The sequence below is a fragment of the Amaranthus tricolor genome, chromosome 1, assembly GCF_026212465.1.
Source record: "Amaranthus tricolor cultivar Red isolate AtriRed21 chromosome 1, ASM2621246v1, whole genome shotgun sequence".
NCBI classification, from domain to species: Eukaryota; Viridiplantae; Streptophyta; class Magnoliopsida; order Caryophyllales; family Amaranthaceae; genus Amaranthus; species Amaranthus tricolor.
In genome coordinates this window covers 1,253,116-1,277,668 of record NC_080047.1, presented here as the reverse complement: position 1 = coordinate 1,277,668, position 24,553 = coordinate 1,253,116, and the positions used below count along the sequence as shown (strand labels likewise).

At 34.6% G+C, this 24,553-nt stretch overlaps 2 protein-coding genes across 5 annotated transcripts; both read right to left on the bottom strand.

Annotated features, from left to right (window-relative positions):
* Positions 1-796: 796 nt before the first annotated feature.
* LOC130797584 (pentatricopeptide repeat-containing protein At2g17140) lies at positions 797-5,343 on the bottom strand. 2 transcript variants are annotated; one of them, XR_009038894.1, is made up of 3 exons: positions 2,646-5,342; positions 1,773-1,962; positions 797-980 (listed from the first exon to the last, which is right to left on the bottom strand). XR_009038894.1 is itself a non-coding variant. In XM_057660228.1 (2 exons), the coding sequence occupies exons 1-2, from the start codon at positions 5,111-5,113 to the stop codon at positions 1,836-1,838; spliced, it is 2,595 nt and encodes an 864-aa protein (XP_057516211.1). In that variant the 5' UTR covers positions 5,114-5,343; the 3' UTR covers positions 1,052-1,835. The 2 variants fall into 2 exon arrangements, 1 of the variants encoding a protein (XP_057516211.1); XM_057660228.1 differs by lacking the exon at positions 797-980 and having other exon boundaries at positions 1,052-1,962; positions 2,646-5,343.
* A 1,191-nt stretch (positions 5,344-6,534) lies between these two features.
* Positions 6,535-24,179, bottom strand: LOC130797570 (uncharacterized). 3 transcript variants are annotated; one of them, XM_057660194.1, is made up of 39 exons: positions 23,861-24,179; positions 23,644-23,720; positions 21,887-21,986; positions 21,697-21,804; positions 21,422-21,538; positions 20,521-20,671; positions 19,272-19,519; positions 18,987-19,136; positions 18,501-18,562; positions 18,289-18,406; positions 17,750-17,833; positions 17,441-17,536; positions 17,241-17,342; positions 16,956-17,024; positions 16,221-16,316; positions 16,040-16,147; positions 15,679-15,792; positions 15,456-15,539; positions 14,639-14,767; positions 13,997-14,195; positions 13,775-13,918; positions 13,591-13,634; positions 13,159-13,242; positions 12,966-13,034; positions 12,806-12,882; positions 11,511-11,580; positions 10,773-10,922; positions 10,313-10,378; positions 10,060-10,204; positions 9,894-9,958; positions 9,712-9,777; positions 9,505-9,598; positions 8,639-8,675; positions 8,479-8,536; positions 7,855-7,965; positions 7,577-7,644; positions 7,322-7,388; positions 7,167-7,235; positions 6,535-7,062 (listed from the first exon to the last, which is right to left on the bottom strand). In XM_057660194.1, the coding sequence occupies exons 1-39, from the start codon at positions 23,903-23,905 to the stop codon at positions 6,997-6,999; spliced, it is 3,807 nt and encodes a 1,268-aa protein (XP_057516177.1). In that variant the 5' UTR covers positions 23,906-24,179; the 3' UTR covers positions 6,535-6,996. The 3 variants fall into 3 exon arrangements, with proteins under 3 accessions (XP_057516177.1, XP_057516186.1, XP_057516195.1); XM_057660203.1 differs by having other exon boundaries at positions 21,887-21,980; positions 23,861-24,139; XM_057660212.1 differs by lacking the exons at positions 21,422-21,538; positions 21,697-21,804; positions 21,887-21,986; positions 23,644-23,720; positions 23,861-24,179 and adding an exon at positions 20,815-20,835.
* Between the last annotated feature and the right edge of the window lie 374 nt (positions 24,180-24,553).

Below are 24,553 nucleotides of genomic sequence, written 5' to 3'. Positions count from 1 at the left end.
AATAAATAAATTTATGGTGAGGCTTAGATTGGTAATTACTAACTAGTACAGTAGTGGTCGCTAAGATTCTATGGAGACCTACTAATCAAGCTATACTACAAGATAACCTAAAGCATAAAACCAAGTTGTTTCTGATATTCATAACTGTTGTAAACACATCTATTACTGAAACCCATGTAGTTAAGCAACACTCTATTCCGTCAGAAGTTGCATACTCTTCTCATGAGATTGTCCCATCGATAAGGGGGAATCTAGGCTTTAGTCCGAATCATTTGATTAAGAATCCTACTAAAATTGATTCGGATAAGCTATAACAAAGAAAAATGACAACCAAGTCGGTTCATCACAAATGCATAAATATTCGATGTGCTCTATGTTCGCATTCTGAATTCGTCTTTTGTATTCACACAACCTATTCATCCCTATTACTTTTCAATGAAGTTAGAGGTCTTCTTAGAAGTTACATAGCAGCAAGTGCAATAGCACGACCGAACAATGATGAAAAAAAACTCATCATAATGCTTCATGATAGGTCAAAGGTTATGACAGTCCATACAGCTAAGAGTACGCATTTTTGGTTTAAATTATCAAATAGAAAAGATGACAGAAGCCATTTTTTCCAGCTCAAATTTGCAGGTGCGATAACAAATACGCTGCTACTTTATGGACTCTTATGATTGGCTTGACTATGTATTGAATAACTTGTAGTGATATCATTTTCAAAAATAAAAATAAGGTAAATGTATTAGGACGAATTAGAATGAATAATGGAACAAATTGAGTATAAGCCAAGAACTTCATAACTCAAATAATTTTATTAAATTCCTATTTAATATTATGAGTATCATGGAGTATAACACTGAGGAATAATAATAGTCGAATTGGTTCAGTATACATATATAAATGAGTTTTCCCACACATACTAATATCTTGAATGCGCCCTAGAACCTAGCCCATGCAGGAAGATCAGAAAGGAGAATCTGAACAACAAAAAAAAAAGGCAGTTAGAAGGTAGAAGCTAATATCAGGAATTCAGGATTACAGGAACTAAAGTAGGCATTTTACAGTAAATCAAGGTCGGGCCAGATTAGCCCACCCTAAAATCACCAAGTTTCATTATGAGCTAGTATATAGGTGTGTTTAGCAAAATGACTTATTGAGAAATTTTAGCTTATTTTAATATAAATGGAGGGTTAAGTGGTCAAACCAGTCAATTCTAATGTTTGGAAGACTAGCTGGTTGAAATAACTCATTAATATAAATAAACTGTTATTGAACAAGTTGCTCATAGCAGCGGGTTCAAAATCAGTTAGACAAACCATTTAATAAAATCAGTTGGTCAAATCAGTCATTGTAATCAGCTATCGGTTGTTTTCCAAACTTGTTTTTTTTTAATCTAAAATAAAAAATTAAAACCATAGCAAAATGCTCCATGTTAATAGGTCTATCCATGTCCCACATTAGCCTGCCTCTGCTTAGGAAGAATAAATTAATCAAAAATCAATTATGCAGCACAATAGAATATTATCCGTTTTTTTAATAGCTACACTTTCCCCAAATGTATATGCGTAGCAAGTGGGCACTGAAAACCCTTACAAAGAAATATTGGGAGTTCGATGAAATAATGCAAGCTATCATGTTGCCAAAAAATTGTATATTGAGACGGTAGAAAATTGTGTTGAATAGGGAAGAAGAATCTATGTGGACGACCAATAGAACTGATATATTAATTCATGTAGATGATTCTAATATTTTGGAAATGAAAGTCATACATATTGTGTCAGCCTTTGTGAGAACATGAACTCCATTTTATACTATAATTGTTCAAACAAGAGTCAAGCTAGATCCTCCCAATAATCACTTGCTCTAATTTTTGAAGATGGCAGATTGTATAGGTTTCCTTGACCCCATCCTTTCTCTACCCTTTTAAGAGCTTGTAGTGCGATTCCACTACCGTCCTCTCTGCGACAAATAGAAAGTAGAACCAAGTCATGTTAAAGAATACCCCTTTACAGATTATAAGATGTGTTTCATTGAATTATCATAGTCAATTTCGAGAATTCCCCATAATTAAAATTATGGGTCTGCCACTTATTATAAGATGTGTGTTTCTCAAGTGCAACCTAGAGGACCTCCTCCCAAGACTACACTAAAGTAGTATATGATCATGATGGCTAAACTACTTGAAGAGCCTTAAGGCAAAAACTATTACTATTGTTCAAAGTAAAGTGAATCTTGATATCCATTATATTATATGTATCACAGCATGTTTAACAGAAAAATGGAGATTAAACTAATTAGCCAATCAATGTAATCAATCAAAGTCTCAATGTCTATTTTTTTCAAGGAGCCAAAGAGTCATACTTCTTTAGTATTGGATTATAATGAACTATATTAAAATGACTCATTAAATCATGTGCACTTATTTGTGTGACGTTGTGGATGATATTTACAACCAAACGTCAATATAATCACCTCTTTGTTATCACTAACAGGGGTAAGGTTGCGTACAATTGACCTACTGAACCCCATAGGTAGTAGCCATTTGATGGCATTGGGGTAATGGAATGCTGAATGTAATCAGTGTCTCAAATCAAATAAGAGAAGTACATGAGAACCAACAAAGAGAGACATAGTATCGATACCTGTGTACTATATTCCTCCAAGTTCCTTCGCTTTTCTTCTTGAATTTTACATTATTATTCAGACGAACTTTATTTGTAATCCCTCCGCCCTCCGACAAGATCAACATCCTCTCCGAAAGTTCATCTGCTTCATGTTTTTTCCCTAGTTTACGTAACAAATCAATCACTGGCATGAAAGCTGCAGGATCAAAGTTGTAATCTTTATTAATCAATTTGTGAAGAATATGAGTAGCCTCATCCAACTTTTCATGGTTGCACAATTGGTTCATCAATTCATTGTAATTGAAGTTTCCTATATAAAAGCACAGGTCTGTTGCAACTTCAAACAATTCACAACCTTCAATAATTTCTCCTGCATCAAGCAACTCATTAAAAGTAGAACTGTAGAGTGCTTCCCTATGTCCACAAGCACCAAGGGCAATTTCAAAAACCTCTTGTGCAGCTCTAAATTCACCTTCTCTGCAGAAGGCCTTAATTAGCACTCGGAAAGACTGAATGTTGGGCGCTACACCCTTACGTAACATTTCATTTAAGAGAGACAAAGCATCATTCGTTTGGCCAGTGTCACAAAGTGATTTAAGTACAGTATTATAAGTGTATACGTTTGGAGCGATCCCTCGTTCTTCCATTTCATTTATAAGGCCAGACATTTCAAATATTTGATTCTTAAAACCAAACTCAGTAATCAAGGAATTATAAGTTTGTAGATTCTTGTCAAGGCCCCTTTTCTCCATGTCCTTCAAAACCCGAAATGCAGATGATATCTTCCCAATTTTACAGTAACAGCGTACAAAAGTATTGTAAATCATAGAATCGGGATAAAGATTTTTACCTACCATCTCAATTAGCTTCTTTTTAGCATCTTCCAGCCTTCCAGCTTCAGATAGCTCTTTAACTATGATTGAATAAGTGATCACATCTGGAACGCATTTCTTCCTATCATCACCATCATCCGACACACCTTCATACAGGTTCCCTAGATTAGCAAGAGCAGCCTTTCCTTGACTCCACATCGCATCAACAATTTCAATGGCTTTATCCAACTTTCCGCTTCTGCAGAGACCACGAATCACTATATTACATGTTACAGTGTCCAATTCATAGCCTTTCTCATTCATCTTTTGAAGCAAGCACTCTGCTTCCGATACTTTTCCTTGTCTCCACAAACTATGGAGCAAAATATTGCAGGAATATAAGTTCGGGAAACATCCCGCGGTCATCATTTCATTTAAAACATTATTTGCTTCTGAAACGATCCCTCTTCTACAATATCCATGCAGCAAGGAGCTATAGGTTACTGTGTCAGGTTGTGTGTCACCATTTTTCATTATGTCAATCATCATTTTTGCATCAGACAGCATATTATTCTTGCATAATCCATCTATCACAATGTTATATGAGTAAATATTAGGATCAATTCCCTTGTCTACCATCTCTTTGAGAACTAGTTGCGCTTCTAACAGCCTCCCTTTCCTCACTAAACCCATTAACCATATATTATAGCTCTCCAGCGTCATCAAAAGGTTGTTTTTCTTCATCGTATCAACCAAAGCTTCAGCTTCCTCAAGCATCCCGTTCCTGCAGTACCCTTTGAGCATTACATTGAATGTGACAATATTTGATTTTGGCAAACCAAGTGCATTATCTATCTGCATATCCCTGAATATTTGAGAAGCTTCTAGCATCTTCCCTGCAGCACATAAAGCCGTAATCCTGGAATTAAATGTGACAACATCCGGAGCTAAACCATCCTTCCTCATCATTTCCACTAACCTCTCAGCTTCAACATCATTACCCTCCTTACAAAAGCTCGAAATCAATGTATTATACACAACCTTAGGAACCAAACCAAAATTTCTCATTTCATCTAAAATCAACAACCCTTCATTCGCACGCCCTGTCCTACAATACCCACGAATCAAAATCCCATAACTAAACACATTCGGATTAACACCTCTTTCAGGCATTTTATCAAACACCTTCCGTGCATCCTCTAAATGACCCAAATCACACAAACCCTTAATCAATAAATTAAAAGTATAAACTTCAGGAGAAACCCCAGATAAGAACATGTCTTTATACAACAAAGGAACCCAATCAAACTTATTTTCTCGAATTGACAATTCAAGAAGTACATTGTATATATAAACAGATGGAGGGTTTTGAGGAAACTCTTTACGCGTAGATTGAAACTGCGAAATAGCCATCTCCGTGAGGCCATTTTTCGCCAGAATATGAATGAATGAAAAGATTGATGGAGAAAATGGCTGTTTAAGAAGATGCTGATGAAGAGTGTCGAGTTCAGGGTACATTTTGGCCCGAATTAAGATGCGAGTAATAATGGGTAAAGAATTTTGGTGAGAAAATGAAAGTGAAGGGTTGGAGATTATGCGTTTGAAAATCTGCCATGCTAATGTAGGATTCTGTGAATTCAAGAAAAGTGTTTTGCTGAATGTTTTTTGGTTCATATATTGCTAATTTAGTTGTTTGTCTTTTGAGACTTTGAGTGATTGTTAGCGCCTTAGTGGTGGTGTTCGTTTTTATGGTTAAGAGGCTCCGTCAGAACGGCGGCAAATAAATTAGTTGAAAAATTTTGAAGCACTCATATTTTTCATTTTTATATTATATATAGTTATATTAGGGAGTAACTGAAAGAAATTTAACAAAAAAAAAATATATATTGAAGAAAGAATTCCATAACACGAGCTTGTATCATTGAATTTCAGGCTAAGATGAGAAGATTTACTTAGACATACTTCAATATAAACTCGTATCAATATATGAAAAAAATAACATCATTGAAATTTAGTCTTTGACAATTATTACAAATACGAGGTCGTAATAGTTCATATGAGGGTTCAAGTGCATCCGAACTCGACAAAAATAAATTTACTTGGGGTAAAGCTTTCAATTCTTTATAGCAAATGAATTGCGGATATGACACCGTCTCATCATGAGAGGGGTCTATACAAGCAGCTTAATATTATTTAAATTTGTGTAACAAAACTATAACTCGTCTCGTATGAAACCGTCTCACAGTGAAACGACCTCAATATAAGAAGCCTATAAACTAAATGTTTACATTATTGGGCTATTAAACTTATGAGACATGTATCATGGCGAGATCGTCTCATACAAAAATTTGTGAAAAAAAATAATCATCTAAAATGTTTTTTTTAAAACTTTTTTTAATAAATTAGATTGGGTCAATCCATATTAAGCCGTCTCACAGTGAGACAATCTTAATAAAGAATTTTGTCAAAAAAAACTAGCCTTATCAAGTGAAAATTTGAAATGATTAAGACAAATTATCAACAAAATGAACCAAATAAGATAAGTTTCAACTTATATCCGAAAGTAAGTGTGAAATTCCCAAACCTGTGATTTGGGGCTGTTTGCAGTTAGTAACTGCGAACAGGTCAAAAAAAAACACAATAGCTGTTCGCAGTTACTAACTGCGAACAACTTTGACTTTTTTTGACCTGTTCGCAGTTTGACTTGTTCGCAGTGGAAGCTGCCGTGCGTATTTGTGGAGCTAGCTGTTCGCAGTAACTGCGAACAAATTAAAAAAAGTCAAAGCTGTTCGCAGCTAGTTACTGCAAACAGCTATTGTGTTTTTTTTACCTGTTCGCAAAACTAACTGCGAACAGACCCAAACCACATGTTTGAGAATTTTACGCTTATTTTTGAAAGTAAGTTAAAACTTATTTTATTTGGTTCATTTTGTTGATAATTTATCTTAAATCATTTCAAATTTTCTTAACAAGTTGGGTGAATTTCACATAAATTAAAAGGAACAGGCATAGCAACTTTCAAGTGAACTCAAAAGAACAATAAATGAAATTCTTATAATTATAAAACGAAAAACATATATTTCTAGACTATATTCGTTAGTCATGGATATTCTTTCTTTATTATAAACAAAATTAATTTATTTTTTTCACAAAAGTGAGTAACCCTGAGCAATATTATCTTAAAATTCAACATTTTGCAACTAATATAATTTGTACTAAAACTAAAAAAAATTCGTCATATTTCTGAGTCCAAGTTATAAGCTCTCTGAATAGCCCATGTTATAAATGGAACAGAAATCAAAGTAAGTCCTCTATCTACTTTACCCATTCCTACTGGAACATTGAACCATTGAAGAATCGAGCTGAAGATTTACAACTACATCAATAGCAAATTACATGTATCAGGGTTAGGCGAGTCGTTTAGTGGTGAGGCCGAACAATCTGAGCAATGTAGACTAGCCATTGTGGAGACTGGAGCGACTCGTTAAAGTACGAGCAACTCCCAATTAATGTGCTCCGACTCTATAATAGACACATTCTACATAGAACAGATTCAGTTAGTTTAGTGTTCTGTCCACAGCAGGCCTGTTCCTTGGTGGTGGCCCGATCAAACTTAGCAATACCTGCAAATTATATCGTAAAATTTATATGATTACTAAAGGGGAAATTAATCGATCAGCTATCATTATTTACACCTTGAAGAGGGGATGTGAAAACAGTGACTTACAGGCAAAAAGACGAGCCCATGCAGAAAACCGATGATAACCAGCGCCAAGTACATTTGGAAGTAATAAACCTGCGAATAAGCAGTTGTTCCATCATATGTTGCATTCACACAAATCATAGGCAATTGAAGGGATGGATTATAAATAGATGGTATACCACAAAAATCTCGGATCTTGCAAAGCATAGGACAATAACTCCGACCAGCTTTGTTAGTGTGATTCCACTGCAAAAGCAAAAACGGTTATTGAAAGAATCATTTTTGATTAATAGTCGGGAATTCTTAAATTTTTTTGAAATAAGTGGAGCAAAGTGACCCCACCCGTAGGTTGCAATTTTTTTTAGAAATTGACCCGTCATTTATGTTGCAGGTTAGCGGGTCGGGTTTTTTTGAACAGGCCTAAATTGACTTACCTGAAAACAGATGCCCCCATAGTACCAAGAGCCTCCCTAGCACGCTGATTTCTGTCACCGTGACTGACCTGCAAATACGCAAGCATCGAAAGAACATCAGCAACTTGAGCCCTCGTCGTTTAGGATTAAGGCTTTGGTATCGTTGTGTTTGAAACAATCACCACCAGAAAGATGAAGAAACTATAAGGAAAATCTGAATGCACGAGCCTTTCCTAACCTATTCATGATTCTGAAATGGCAAATCAATATAATAGTATATATGATTCTGAAATATTTACCGAAAATGCATGTGTTATGTGAACACAGAACTCAACAGCGATTCCAATGGACATGATAAGGTTGACCACAGAAACAGCATTTAATTGGATGCCCAAAATTGCCATAACACCCTGCATTTTCCATGATTGAAACATTTTAAGTCAGGAGTCTGTTTTAGAAATCATAAAACAGCTCAGAAGAAACATACAGTACACCAGAAAAGTTTCCATAAGGCTTCAAGGTTCCAAGTGAACATAATGAGTCCATCAACTATTCGGAGCAAGTGTAAAAAAATCAAAGCAATTCAAATGGCTAATGCCAATGTCATTTAGTTGGGTTTATTTGGTAGAGAAATGAGGTCAATAATTGTTGTACTCGATAAACGACCTTTAAAGATTACTTCTACAAAGTTCCAATATGCGGCAGCATTCAAGGGATTCCAGCATTTAAGTTATAAATAGCATTAAGACAAACAGGATAATCTACCTAAGCAATTATGTAAAGAAAGTCCCATGCCAATGTTTTAAGTAATAATCCCATTCCTTAACATGGATTTATCTTCATTAATTCAGTTGCACAAAATCCCAACTATAAAGTGGTACGCATAAAAAAAAATCACGCATATTTCAAGACAGATAATTTACCATTAAATCAACTACAATCATGACTAAAACAAGCAAAATGATAGCTGAGCTCCACAAACTGCATTTGACAAGAAGACATGAGCAATTAGTTTTAAGAGAAAATCTAGAACTTCCTAAAATATGCAAAAATGCCAAAGCAATGGAATTCTAAGTTTCTAACCTGGATGTTATTACTAGACACACAACAAAAACAGCACCTGTGACAAGAATTGAAGTGTTGATTAGTGCATTTAGGTTATTCCAGAAAAAAAAAAGGCATATTATTATACCAGGGCCCAAACGACCAACTCAATAAGTTGGTCTTTAAAAGAAGCTAATATGCAACAGAAACGTGTAGAAATAATAGCATTATATAGTAGTACTTGCTCATATCCACTTCAAGTGTCCCATTAGCTTCTGCGCACTAGCCAATGCACTAATTAAAAGTTATAAAAATTTTACAACATTTTATTACCTCAATATTATTAAGTGGGGCCCACCCTTAAAATGCTCACCTAAGGTGCGATTTGGGTTACGCAACCTTACCTTTGTTATACTTTATTTATTGGGTTTGGCTACTTATATTTGATCGAGATGAGTATAGTAATATTAATTGAATTATTTTAAAACCCAAGTGGGGTCAATTGACCCCAACCCCTTATATCTGCCTCCGCCCCAAACAAATTGGATAGATTGTTAAATAAGAATAAACTACTCAACTATGTGTAAAAGTAGTTTAGCATGATAAAATCTGGTAGAGAAAGAACAAGCTTATAGAAGTTGACTAGAAAACTAGAGAAAGACAAGATTTTTGACGAAATATAAGCAACATGAAATGGCTACCATAAATAAAGATTTTTCAGGCTAAATAAATTTTACTAGTCAATGGTATTGCTCAAATCTCAATTCCTAAAAATCAGTATGAGAAGAAACAAAAGTGGTCACATTCAAAATGCATTTTGAAATTATAAAGAAACAAATAGGACCCAAAATATTCCAAGTTACGCAATCACCCAAAGATAACCCAATAACATATAAGCCACTAACCAAGTGCAATTGCTAGGTTGATCAGAGCAGTACTCCAAATGTCCAAATATTGCTCAAAAAATATATAGAAGACTGAATACGGAAAGATATCCATCTGCAAAGTCATCCACATATAATAATGCCATGAGCAACAGAGAAATGGAATTTTTCCCACGATAATAACAGGTAAATAAACACAAATACACTAAATGCCAGAACCTATAGTACCTTTAGTGAATCAGAAACTTTTGAGCTGAACTCACGGGCAGCACGCAATGCATTGACATAGTCACTCTGTCATTCACATTGAACCGAATAATTAAATGAGATCTGGACTGTTATATACAATAAATATTGCATTAACGAAAGAAATGAAAGATTATTCCACTTCCAGTCGACGATGGACTTACCTGTTGGTTCACTGGTGTGTGATAGGTACGGAACTCAGATGCTCTTATTATACCACTCTCATAACCTAATTAGGTTATAAAGAGCACAAAATTTCAGTTCTGGAACTAAAATCATGCACAGAAGATAAAACATATAAGACAGAAAAGAGTTGAGAAAGTAATAGACCAGTTAAATCTAAACTAGTAGTATAGGCTCCATGTCCCCCCTTAGCACAATCAGCAGAAGGCAATGCATTAAGGAACCACGGAAGCTTTTCTCTAAATTGCGCTGTTGAAGGGCGATCATTGTCCAGGTCTGAATGGCGAAAGCACTACAAAAATTTTGGCTTTTTAATTAGATAATAGTATACTTCAATTATTTTTCAGCTAAAAAAATCAGCTATGACACTATATGAAGTATAAAGATTGAGCATCATTACTGTAGTACAGTCTTTGCAAACTCCACCATAACCACAAGGCTCGTCCTCAGGTAAACAGCATGGAGGCTGTTATGAAAAGGCAACAAACATTAGCAGCATGTCAGAAGTACCAGAATACAAGGCGGTTAGAACAAGAATTGATGCTGGTGACAAGTAAAATCTAAGTAAAAATGGCTAGCTGGTAAAGCTAGAACTCCACAGGTGGACAATGATTAACATTGTTGATGGTTGATTGATGATGAAGAAGGGCATGCATCACAGAATAGTTATTAAGATTGCCTGCCAATAGTTTCCGTTCACAAACAAATACTATATCAAATAATCCCAAAAGAGCTTATATTTTGCATCTCTACTATATAAATCCATATTTAGCCATGACTATGCCAAGATATTCTCCAATTCGCTGGTAGACACATTCACTAAACTTCATATTTCAATTCAACTATAAAAAAACACCAACCTGATCATCTGGGGGGCAGTAACTATCATTTACAAACTTTCGGCAACAACCAAAAGCTTCAGGTGATAACCACACAAGAAAATCATCAAGCCAAGAGGCTGCTGGCTTAGCAATGTAGGTAGACTCCGGTGTCAAAGATGCTCTTGATATCTGCATTCGTTTCAATCGCAAGTCAATATGAAAAGAAAATTGCTTCAAAGATTGATAGCTATAAAAGCACATCTAAAGTCAAAAGACAAAGTTGGTATTACAATTTATGGTCGATATAAACTAATAGTGCAGGAGTAAACATTTTTCCAAGCATATATGAAGCTACAAGGACAAAATATCACCGGCAACCATAGATACTTCAATTAGGAAACAATAATATGTTAGCAAACTCACTATACAACCAAGGCCGAAACAAATAATATCAACATAGGAAACATGGTGTTCTCCACTCCAATCTATTATTAATTCTAATGCGAATGGAGGAACAATTCCAAATTTTACTTCAAAAATTAGAAAATAGAACATACAAAAAAAAAAATTAAAAAACTAACACAATATTCATAAACAATCAATCCTCTTGATGCATCAATTTCAATATCGTAAATGCAGTCTAACATGCCTCTCACAAATAAAAATGTTTAATAGGACATAAACCCAAAACAATTGTAGGTACAAGTAAAAATATCCCCAGGGCCCCAGCCTTTAAACAAGATAATCCATTAGCAGTGCACTAAGCTGACATGTTACCTCGTTTAAAAGCGAGTTTGAATCACACTTGCTAATTGAACACAGCTGATTTGTATGCCTTGACTTGGAGCTGTAAGACATTCAGAAGAATATCTATCCTTGTCAATTAATGCAAAACATATAAAATACAGAGAAAAGGAGATATAGTCTCTTTCTCATCCAAGAAGCCATTTGCAGGATCATAAATATCTGTTGACAGTTTTCTTGCATACATTTTCCAAAATATCTTCCCATCCTAAAATTGAGATGAAGATGATTCTTACCAACAAACTAAATATTACTGCAACCATAAAGACATCATCATAGACAAGCAAAACAGATTCTACATTTTTCTGAGCCTAAGAGATTTCATAGATATATCAGGAGCTCATATCCACATTTAGGTGAGTAACAAGCATCCAAGTCCTCAGTTGGTATGAGACATGGTGTGATTTGAGGGCGGTGCAAGAATCAATCTGAATTCAAATTTTACTCCCAATTTCATAATCTTAAAAGGTTTCTAGAGTGATACTATGTAGATTAAGTTTAAGGAGATTGACTGGATGTTTTGGCGTGATAAAGATGTTCCTCTTTTGTAAAAAGTTTTGATGATTTTTCAGCAAACAAAAAAGTCTCTTTTAATCTCCCTGCTTATTATGTTTGCAAAATGAATGCTCCTACTGATGTTAATCAGGAAAGGATGTTGTCAAAGAGATCTCCATAGAATTCATTTATTCAAGCAACTGTAAAATATGTTATGAAGAAAATCCCACCGAATTCGCTTATCATCATCCCTATGCCTGTAAATGGCTCCCACCAAGGCTTCACCTAAGTGGGGTTTGTAAGGGCTGGATGTACACAACCTAGTCTTTGTAAAAACAAAGAGGTTGTTTCCACTTTTGTCCCAGCCATTTAGCCCCATTTGGTTTTGGCACAATTGATTAATGACGTAGTAGGGTATTTAGAAATAAAAGTGAATTAGAGAGAGTAAAAGTGGTGGGGTCAAGATAAATTTATTGGGACGGACTAAAATGGAAAATGGGAAAAATTGAGTGAAACTGAGTATATGCTATCTCATAGGGGATACAATTCTTGTCCTAAGCGTACCGTCCTTTAGTATATGAGTGACTGTGACAGTAGTACAGGCTTACATCACATTGATAGTTTGGCGTGTTCTTTTGACGTCTTTGTCACTTATCCAAAAAAAAAAATTGCCAGGGAAAAAAATACTGAGATCTTGTTCAGAAAATATTTTCAAGTGGAATGGTATGCCCTTGATGAGAGAAAAATTAAACTATAGAGTAACAAGCAAATACCTGTAGTTATAATCTTTTACAACAAAATATAAGGGAGGTCCAACTCTTAGATAATCTGAAAGATCACTAAAATAACCCTGCAACCCCAAGACAACTGTCAGACCAGGAACACTAATAAAGTAGCATGAAATATAAAGAAAATTCATGAGCAATGGATGACCTGAAGATATGAATCTTGTGGAAGAGCAATCTGTTGCTCTAAGCCTGGCTCAATCCTAGGGCACAAAGCCTACACAAAAAAGCATTAAAAAGGCATAAAAAATTCTGAAGTTACAAACTAGCGAACGGATATAAGCCTCAAATCAAAATTTAATCTAAGTCAGAAAATAGTAATGCTGATTACGACAACTTACAATGCCTGCTAATACCAAACCAGAAAATATAGCAAGAACAACTATTTTGACTCCTCGGTGTAATAGAATAGGTGCGTGAAAATCCTGCAGAATGTGAATAGAGTAGAAAATTAACCCAGATATACAAGGAAATTTTTCCAAATGACACAATCTGTACATTCTTGACATAACTATCAATATCAACTTTTTTCAATTGACATGTAAATTATCATAATTCCTTCTAGAAAAGTATAAATATAATTGAAAATGCGACCAAAATTGAGGGCGAACTATGAAACAAATATGATTGCATTAGGCATCATCTTATATTTATTAAGGATCAACAGAGAACACGGTTATCAAGATAAATACAAGTACCTCCCATACATATCACACATTTTCAAGGCATAAATCTTCTAAGGTAGCCTAAAAAGACCTTAATACCAAGCATACCTTCATATATTGAGTAAGAAATCCTGGGGTTCTCTGATCAGTACCTATTTTTTTGCCATTATAATAATAGTATACCCGATCAGAGCAAAAAACATACTTATCGAAAGAACTGAGAAACACCACTGTTTCAGAATAATTTTGTCAAGTATTCAAAGTAAATACAAATGAATTAAGTTTGATAGACCTCTGTTTGATTCCTCAGAAGCAGAAGAAATTTTAATGCATGGGAAACAATCAATTCTAAAGTCTTCGGCTCTCTTGAAGTCTAGAACTATCAGTGCAACAAAGGCACTAAGTTGAAGAAGAAAGTCCAAAAGTACAGCCAACGCTGCAAAGATTAACACAATTGTCTCAATCAAATGATCAATTTAGCTAACTGATCAAAAGTTCAAAAAATCAACAGAACCTGCAAACATGGAAAAAACACGGCATGCTGGCATAGTAATGAAGGCTCCTACTGCAAATGCCAAGACCTCAGATAAACTAGCAAGAGTTATGGATGGACCAACTTCAGCAAGAGCATTGCTTATTCGTTCTTCTAGTGGAATTTCAACCGGCTGTCGTTTTGCAGCATGTACCAATATACACATGTTATCAACTCCAACCTGTTAAACAAAACATTGAAGCAAACTATGCATCAACTATATAGGAGATATTGGACACAGCAAACAACAAAGGTAAAGGGAAAGAAGGGTTAGAAGACATTAAGCTTACTACACACATGGTAGATTAATTGTTCTCAAAAAGGTGTTCAAGCCTATGTTTCTAGGACTCTTCACTTTACCTAGAGTACGTGATCCTTGACACTCGGACATGCTAACACTCGAACACTAATTAGGTTCAAAATCATGAGAAGATCAACAGATACTGTCAGGTTGGATCAAAGGGTTCGCAAAGGCAGTAACATCACAGAGAACCTAAAATTGAGGTCGGGTGTTAAAGTCGGGTCAAGTTATGACCACGTCGGTCAACATTCAGCACCTCCAGACTCAGCCATGTTACATTGTCTAATATAGCTATGTGGCACTGAAATGAACAGTCAACTTACAGCCAAAACAAGAAAAGGAATGACTTCCATTATGATCAACGTTGACTTCACTCCAATGGCGCTGAAGAAACCAACTGAGCCAAGAACCGACAATATAACAACCACAACTCCAGAAAGTCCAAGCAAAACCTGTAATAAGAACAGATAACCACAATAGTTCAAAATCATTCAGTTCATTGGACTTCATGCACGATCAATATTTCTCAGACTCTATCTAATCTCAAAGCTTCAATACCCATGCTTGACACTACAAATTGCCACTTGCCATCCATCTCCAGCAAGGTTATGAATGCTTAAAAGTCTAAACACTTTTTTTAGAAAACAACATGAAACTTTTCATAAAAATATCTGAGTGTGACACTTTGACTTGGCTCCCAAAAATTGATTCAAGCTCAAGTAAAAATATTTACAATAGATCCAATAACTCAAGATTTGTCAATTGACATTTGACAAATGATATAACGCCAGGCAAGTTATTGCTAACACTGCATATGCGTTGTGGAAAAATCAAATGTCTACAAATGGTAATTACTGAAGTCCAAACCATTCTACATTTGACAAAGACTCGGGAAAAGCCTCCAAATGAAGAGGTCCAAACCCGTCTAAATTTGATAAAGAATCAGGAAAAGGATCAAATGAAGAGTCCAAACCCTTCTACATTTGACAAACGGAAATTACACAAAATCAAACCTTTTAATCTTTAGTTGTGATGTAATTCATGAAGAAAATTAGCAAAATACGAATGGTAACTAAGATCATAACATATACACTATCTTTTAGTAAAAGTGAAGCTGGTAAGAGTTTATTCAGTTCATACCTTAGATGAAATGTAGAACAAGGACGAATGTGGTCTGTCACCCAGTGTAAGAGATATATAAGCAAACATCACAAGATAGCTTATCTGATGCAAATTAAACAAATAAGTAGTCAAGACCTCAATTTTCTAGAGTACATTATTAATACAAAAATGGCAGGCAGATAATCACAACATCACCTACAATAAGCACAAAAAGAAGGAAATTTCCTCTTATATAACTTACTAAAATTGTTATGACATCAGCATTGCTTTCCCGTTTAAGTTCATCCTCAATTGAGCTTTCTGAAGAAAAAGATAAAGTGAGATTGCTGGGCTGCACCATGGGTAACAGCTCTTCCTGTTGATGAAAATGAACAAACAGTCAAATCACGCAACCAAAGAAAAGTTCGCCAGAAATTCAACAAATATGATGTACATCTAAATTAAAAACGGCGAAGGTAAAGGAACATACAGTTTCAGCATCGACTTAAAACTAGTAATCTTCTTTTTCCCTTCCATCACATCCTCCCCTCATTTTACAAAACGTAGATAAAAAAATGAAGACATGAGTATATTCTAACAAGGAATATTGTTAAAAGTTCAACCTTAGCTAACTTAATAAAAGCTCTTTCCCATTCCATAGCCTTCCCATTTGCATCATTGGACTCATCAATCATGTTAGTAACTGGGTAAGTTACCACAAATGCAGAAGCCTGACATTTGAATGTAAAAAAATTAGTCTATTATCCATGCAGCTTTGTAACATAGAGTTGAAAAAGGTATTACCTCGGAAAAATTATTGCCAGAAAATCCTCCCAAAGCAGTGCTTGGATCAAGTGGGGCTTTAAAGGCGCTCAAACACGAGTCTGTGGATGTGTAATGCTACAATGGAATACATGCTCCAAAAAAGAGTTATTATGCTTTCAATCTTTCGAAGACAGAAGCAGTAACATAATTCATTATCTCCAAAAAGTCTTTAGGCAACTTTAACAAGAACTTGTTCAATTATTTTGCTGATAAATGGCAAAGAAAGTAAACGATAACAAACCTCCATTGACAGAGGTAACACATTTTTGTAACCTAAGATATATTAATAGATCCCTGACACAATTTGACACTGAGAGTCTGGGACTTCTTTCACCAGCTACAGTCTACAGGAATCTATCTACATACATTACTTTCATAATTTCAGCAATTGTCGAATACAGCGTATTCTACATTCCCCATATCCTCCACCCAGCAGAGGCAAAATGGAGCAAGCAGAATACCTAGCATCACTTTGGTGTGTCATGATACTTGAACAGATTCCGATCATTAGCTTGTTACAGAAGTTTACTCATACTTGAACAGATTCAGAGGCAAAATTCTCTTTTTTTAGCTGCAAATTTTCGATTTAGAGCAGTGACATGGCTTTTTCGGTAGATTAACATTTACATTTCAAGCATAGCAGATGACTCCACATGAGTTTCACTGTATAACCAGCACCAAAAGAATAATTAGATTAGTTCATGAAGATAATACCTGAAAGCAATACAAAGCATGTTGAATGCCTCCATATTCATCATAATTGTAAGGATCCATCTGGAAATACTGTCAAAAAAAACAAAAGATACTAGTTAAAAATATTATGGCATATCATGTAAAGTTAAGAAAATTAGGTCACAAAAACGCCGCATCAGCTCAAATATACGCCTCCTTTTGATGTTGAAACATTCATCGGGCCAAATTATGGATAAGCATATATGGTAACAGAATCCAATCCATATTCAGATCACAATTATATGACTTAGACTTCAGCGCTTATACCTGAAGAATGCTTTGGATGGCACAATCCTCCCCTAGAGGCTTTAAACAAATATCAGACAAGGATACCGTATGGCCTGAATAGTTAACCCGAATTTCGTCAACCTGCAACAAATAAAAAAATTTCAGTTAGTTATCGAGTTAGATGAATGGTGCCCCAATAGATACATTTCATGGAAACTGCAAACAAGCCTCATTATTACCTTCTGTTGTATGTCAAAAAGCAACTGTATGTTATCTTCTGTTACTATACTGGGAGATTTCCCACTCCCTGGATCTTTTCTCGTTGCCAATATAATCTGAAAAAAATGAACCACTTAACTTAAGCTTTAAAACATGAAGCTAGTAGTAAGCTACATAATCATGTATTTCTACACCCTCGTTTGTATTACATGGTGTAATTTCAGTTATAAACCTTTTTTAGGCCTATATTTTCTGAAGATAAACATTCACTTATCGGTGACAACGACACAACTGTAAGACTGGCATTGAAGATTATAGGAATTACATACCTGTTCAATCCTATAAAAAGGTGCCAAATGAGTATCAAAGAAATGCTTCTCTTCTGCTGCCTTACTTCCAGGACCTACCCACAACTAGAACAAAAGAACCTTATGATCGTGATGGTTCTGCCAACATAACCAATAACAACAAACAAAACTGATCGAGATTTTTCCTAGTGATACATATAAATGAATTGTCCATTTTTAGTGGAGCCACAGATTTATAGTTCTTTGATTTCAGATTATAATGAACTGTAGTAAAATGACTTATTAGATCATGTGCAATTTATGTGATGTTGTGGATGATATTTGCTATTACGGGTCAATGGGAAACAACCTCTTTCTTATTAGAAAGGTAAGATTGCGTATATAAGGCCTCCCAAACCTTGCTTAGGTGGAAACCTATGTAGGATATATTTAATGGCATTGGGGTAATGAAAAATATCCACGGAAACATGAACAAGATCCAAGCAGAACGAAAAAGAAATTGAGAATGCATCTATTGTTCAAGAATCAAGAAAAAGGCATAGCTTTCTACAAGACGATACCTTTTCAGGCCGAGTCTCAACCTGGAAACCTAATAATCCCAAGCAAAGTAAAAGAACTACAAAAACTGATGAACACAGCACAAGAGTAGGATTCCTTGCAACCCACAGACCGTACTTCCTACAAAATATTCATCCAGGAAATTCAATGAATCAAACAATAAAACCATTAAGAGGAAAAAAGGAACAGAATAATAATATATCACATTGTTCACCTAAAGATATCAGTCATGATTCCTTGAATAGTAGACTGAGATTCTGGAGCAGTCCCAGTATCCTAATCGGGGAGAATGAACACACCATGAGACACATTTTTAGAAAAGATGCAGGAAATGTAACACACAAAAAGAAATCAACTATCAGGATTATCTAAAGGAAAAGCCACCAATAGATAACACATATATAACCGAGCAGATAGCACGCTGAGACTAGCTAATGATATTAATACTGCCTCAACAATAATAAGATAGATAATTATTTGGAAAAGATCGAGGAAATAAAAACGCACATCAAATCCTTTTATAAGAGATAAATTTCTGCAGAAAAATACTAATTATCAGCTACTAAAGAGGCTATAAAGAACTGCAACTTGATGATAATGCTAAAAATAGTTGCCCATGAAAACCCACTCCCTAATGTACATAGGAAGCAGATTCTTAGTATTAGGCATAAACCTTCATGTCAAGGGCATAATCATTCACCTCATCAATAGAATCAACTTCACTCAACAACGGCTTCACAATGGATGTAGGACTGCTCCTTTCTGTATTCCGGTAGAAGAAACCCCATCCAAGAAAACTAGAAAGCAACAGAATATAGAGAATGGCCATTGATAAGTCTATGCATTTCATCTGTAAGAATCAATAACAAATACATAAGTACCAGAAGATAGAATAAGATAAAGCAATGATTTAACAGGAGTCCCATCACCCATAATACTGAATGTAAGCGTAACATTAGAATGACTATTTCATAATATTTTGGACCTTAAGAATACCCAGTCTAACTGAGCAGGAATCCTCTGTCTGGGAATGAGGAGGTTCTGCGCTTGAGCATTCAGAAGATGATGGACAATCACCGCATGAGCATCCAAGTGAAGTGTCATTGCAAGAGTAGGTAGACACATCCATAAGCTTCAATCCAGATGATACAGGAAAACTGGTCCGAAAATCAATGGCATAGGGAGATCCGGGCATCCATAATCCAGCCTTCTGACCAATGAATGCAAACCATTCTGAAGATTTTAAGGGCTCAGTAAGGATTCAAATGCAAATAAAAATAGAAACCTTTAAGCAAGCTTCACATTATACAATCACTATATTACACAATGAGATTGTTTATTAACTTAAATGTTCACCACTTCATTTAATAAGGTATGTTACCTTTGCTGCTTCGCACCAAAAAAAGGTTAAATTTCTTTCACCTTAAGGCTCATCCCCTAATATTATGAGGTTCATATACAAAGGCTCGTTTATTTGCGGTTTATCCATAACTTTTGGTCATACAGAGCTACACAATATTGTCCTCTGCTGCATTGCTGAAGTGAGTATCAGGAAACTTAATAAAGTATCTATTACAAGTCTAATTGATACCACCTCTATGATCACGGTAGTATGATTACGGTTCCTCGTTAGGGTAGATAGTAAATACTGTGGGGTTCAGGCGATTGACAATTCCTTATCATGAAGAAGACATCAATAGCATTTATACGGGAGAGGATGAAGGAACATTCTCATTAAATCATCACATCCACTATATAAGAACCAAGTGCGCACTAATTTTCCACTCAGACAATGCTGGAGCAAGAAGAGTACTAATTGCTGATATGTTGATGGACAACTGACATTCCAAGGAAAATATTGCAATATATTCAGCAATTGATACCTTCAATGATCTTTATAAATAGATTTTTTTCAATCTTGATTAAAAAGTAAGCCGCTGTTGTGTCTACAAGAATTTAGGCATATTCCCTTCACCCCACATTGTTTGCAGCTTTGGAATTTATCGTTGCTGCATACTGAGCAACAAATACTAAAGCTTCAAAGAATAGCTTTTTCAAAAGAAACTATTCGACTTAAAATCTAAAACGGGAATAGTTTATCGAATTCTCTATACTCAAAACATCAAAAACTGTGAAATTTTGTAAAGTTTGCAACAAAGAACAGAGAGTATGGGCAGTATACAGAAAACAAATGGACAGAAGTGTGAATGGGCCAATGGCTTGGACCAACCCACCTTTATAGCTCTTTGCACCAGCCCCAATAAAATCTATAGCTCTTGTGTTCATAGAACCAAATTTTACATCCTTGCAAGCGTTATATAATCCGTCACCAAACTCTTCAGACACATAATATTCAATGCCATCCACAGTCAAGTTGCCATCAACCTGAAATAAATCAAACAGGATTAATAAAGACGGTGATTCTCTTCTTCGTCTTAAAGCAACTTCCAACACAGAAAAAATTCTCTTTAAAAGTAAACAAAGCATTAAACAGATAAAATAAGCCCAAGCAAAAAACCAAGACTAACCAGCTTTCTTTAGTTGAAACTACCAAAATGGCCACTGTGCTGCATACATTAATATTAATAGCTTAAAAAAAATACCATCATCCCACTCTCAGAAAGGACGGGGAAAGAGAAGGAATTCTTTCCTAGTAAGCACAAATGCATAATATACCTAGCCAAGAAATGTGTTTGCAAGCAAGAGAGAGGATCATATGAGCAATGTGCTAGAAACCATGAATTTTCAACTTGCAGAAAACAATTATATCAGAGAACTTTCCTTATTTCTTTTTTTTTCAGAAAATGTAGTCTAGGAATTGTCTTTCAGAGTGATACGGGAAACAAGTGAAGAACTGTTTCCATAAGCATTTGCATAAGCAAAGTTATAAACTGAAAAAACTGAATAACCTTCTTTTGAACAGTATGGGTAAGAGTTATGGACTAATCCCACCTTGAGATTAATGGTGGTGTATGCATAGAAAAGTATCATTATTATTATTATGATATAAAAGTACCAATTTCCCCGAAACTAGGCAAATGATTTTTCATCGGTCATCAGTGAGGCTGGGAAAGAAAACACAAATCTTTAAAGTATGATTCAAACTAAGCACCAATAAATGCTGTGATTACTGACCTCAGCAGTGGAGGTAACATTAATAAATTGACTCTGATTTGGTGAGCATGAAAGCTCACAGAAAAGATTCAGGAAGTTCCTCAAACATGCTGGACAACCCACCAGTAAGGGAATTGCCTGCGATAAATATCTTGAAATGAATCTCTTTGATATATACTAGAAAAAAGATTAAGTGTAACAAAAGTAACAAGGAACATATCAGCAACAAAATCGAAATTTTTCAATTTCTCATCACATGTAACTGCTATAACGCAGTCTGAGACACCAATTCTTACTTGTTGAACTTGTGAACGCAATGTATCAAATTGCCGTTCTGTACAACATATATTCCCGCTTATAGTAGGACACAAACTCTGAATTTTTGCAGACAAAAGATCGTCAGGCTGCACATGAAACATAAAAGCTTCAGATAAAGTCTAACAAGGTTAATTCAAATAAATTCTGAAAATAAAACATGAGACATGCCTTAATTGAAGGAGAACCGTAAGGACAATTTAAAACTTTGCCATCGCTACGCTCTCCACAAATATCATACATAGCACAATATTCAGCTGAATGTCTTCTCCTATGAAAAAACGTGAAGCAAATCAATGAAAAGTGAAATGAGCGCTAGATTAAGGCCTAAAGTATGAAACTTTATCCCAGATATCACCAAGAATAAAGGTATAAAGTTGGTTGATGAGACAAAATACTCTATCAATGAAAATAGCAATGCATATAGGAAATAAAATGCAATAAAGAACTAAAACAAAGATTTACAACGTTCATTCAACTTGGGCTAACTAGGTTTCTACAATCCCTATAAGGGCATGCTTGGATTTGGTGTAAATATTTAGGGGGTAAAAAAAAGTCAAAGTAAGAAAACGAACTTGATAAATGAGAAATTAGTGAAATTTGATTGTTGTAAAGGTGGAAGAATGGTTGCAAAGTAATGAAAAATAAAGGGAGTTCTCAATTTTGTGGGGTAAATATTTATCCTAGGAGAGGATAGAGGAATGTATTGCCTCCATAATAGGGGAAATCATCTTCTTTTTCCTTCATTATTTTTATTTCATGCTCATTTTACCTTCTTCAAAACTATCTCAACTACTTCAAATGCATCTCTATTTGAAGTCACTTCATTAGTTTGACTTTATACCCCTTAAATATTTACACCCAATTCAAGCATTCCCTAATTGATAATGTTGATGCTTTAGCTTCTTAAATCTGTAATTCTATTGATAATAGCTAGTAAATACCAATTCTACCAACCCCAAACATTTGTTGTGAACTTTTTTCATGGGCACTAGTCTAACTTAAATCACCAATTAAATCAAAAAAAAAAAAGTAGAATTATAACTCTTATTTATTCTTTTTACAATATCAGGTGGCTAACAATTAGCTATCAAACCACAATTATGTTAGTAGGGGTTAATAGAAACTACTATAAAATGTACATTACTAAATACAAGAGCCTACAACTGTGGTGGGGAATAGATCATTTCCCTATCTCCTGTAATTGTTTCTGGTTCGAGTAATAGAATCCACAAAGCCTGTCCAACAAGCGATTTTCAACTTCCAGTCCCTAATTGACTTCTAATTTTCAATATGAAGTGTGAACTCTATTGCCTTCCAATCATTTCAAGCGAGCTCTAAGAATGAAGTTCACTCCAGTGCAGTGCACAATGACTTAAATTTCCCTTACAACTGATACGGAACCAGGTGATCATACTTCTCAAAACTTTTACATCATAGTGCAAAATCAAGGCTTCATCTTCTTCCCGATAAAGGTGCAAAAAAAGGGTATTTGGGGCCGTTTCAAAGGATATCTAATGCTTTCGGTCAATATTTGGTCATTAGATGATATCGTACTTTTGCACATGCTTTCATTGACAATCATGCATTTAAATTTCCTAGACTGTATAATCCTAAAAAAGACCTATTTTTGTCAAGACAAAATTGATGATGTTGAAGTGTTAGTGGTCTACAATAATACATAGTTAGATTAATATAAAATGAAAAGGTCTAATTGGCAAATTTATTGAACAAATAACTGAATAAAAATAGAATCGTTAGTTTCTTGAAATTTTAACTTTTACCAAACAATCAGACATTTCATACTTGAAGTTTTCATTCTTCCCAAACATGATCAGCATTAGGAATTTAGAATTATAATTTATAATTATAAATAAACAATCCATCAAATAACCCATCAACAATAAAAGAATATTGAAGAAAATTACCCATTTATGGAATTAGAAAATAGAGAAGACCCATAATCAGCATTAACTAAACAAAGCAAAGAAGCTAGAAAAAATCCCTGCAAAACACAGAAAATCATCATAAAACCAATTAAAATTGCAAAAATGAAACCCAGAATTAATTAATTTTACTGAAGCTTTTTCGAATCCCAAAACCAAAAATTGATGCTTTGTTTCAAATGGGTTGAGATTAACTTGCCTGAATCATGATAAGAGAAACCAAAAAACTCAAAGAACCCGCCATTGATGATCTTTCACATAACCAACAAGTTAATAATGGACGTTGAGAGACGAAAAATGGAAATTGGAGATTAAAAAACGTAAAGAAAGCAGTTTTCAGTTGAAAATGGCGAAGAATTGTTCGGAAGTAGGAGAGTCAAATGGGAGTGAAAAATCTTGCGGTAAACGAAACGTATCAAATTTGATATGGACTTTTTGGATTGATATTTTATGGAAAGTAATTTAAGGATACTTTCTAGTCTCTAAATCTCTATGTGGAGTATTTTATAGAACTCGTGTAACTCGCGTACGAATTAGAAATGAAAAATATTTATGAAATGTTTTTTATTTGTGTTTTGTGTAATTAACTTTTATTTGATTTACTAAAAATAATAATACATATTATTTATATTGAACAGATTCACTTAGTGTCAGCTAATATGTTTCTTCAAATATTCTTTGAAATTTAAGTAAATACTTCCAATTATGTTTATTTTCAGTAATTATAAGAGTTTACTTAAAAATATATAATATGTGAATTTGTTTATTAATTATTCTTAATCTATGTTATGCTGGTATTGGAGCACGGTATTTTCAATAATATGACTTTTTGTTTCGAAGATATATAAGCAATAACTTAATTAATATGGTGATGGCGAATCAAAAAGCCTTT

Coding starts and splice junctions, on each gene's coding strand:
- LOC130797584 (XM_057660228.1), bottom strand. CDS start 5,113: ATGAACCAAAAAACATTCAGCAAAACACTTTTCTTGAATTCACAGAAT. Junction 1,963..2,645: donor TGGAGGAATATAGTACACAG/GTATCGATACTA, acceptor TATTTGTCGCAG/AGAGGACGGTAGTGGAATCG.
- LOC130797570 (XM_057660194.1), bottom strand. CDS start 23,905: ATGGCGGGTTCTTTGAGTTTTTTGGTTTCTCTTATCATGATTCAG. Junction 14,196..14,638: donor TTCCTTTTCTTGTTTTGGCT/GTAAGTTGACTG, acceptor TTTGTTTAACAG/GTTGGAGTTGATAACATGTG. Junction 13,035..13,158: donor GTTTGGTATTAGCAGGCATT/GTAAGTTGTCGT, acceptor TTTTTTGTGTAG/GCTTTGTGCCCTAGGATTGA.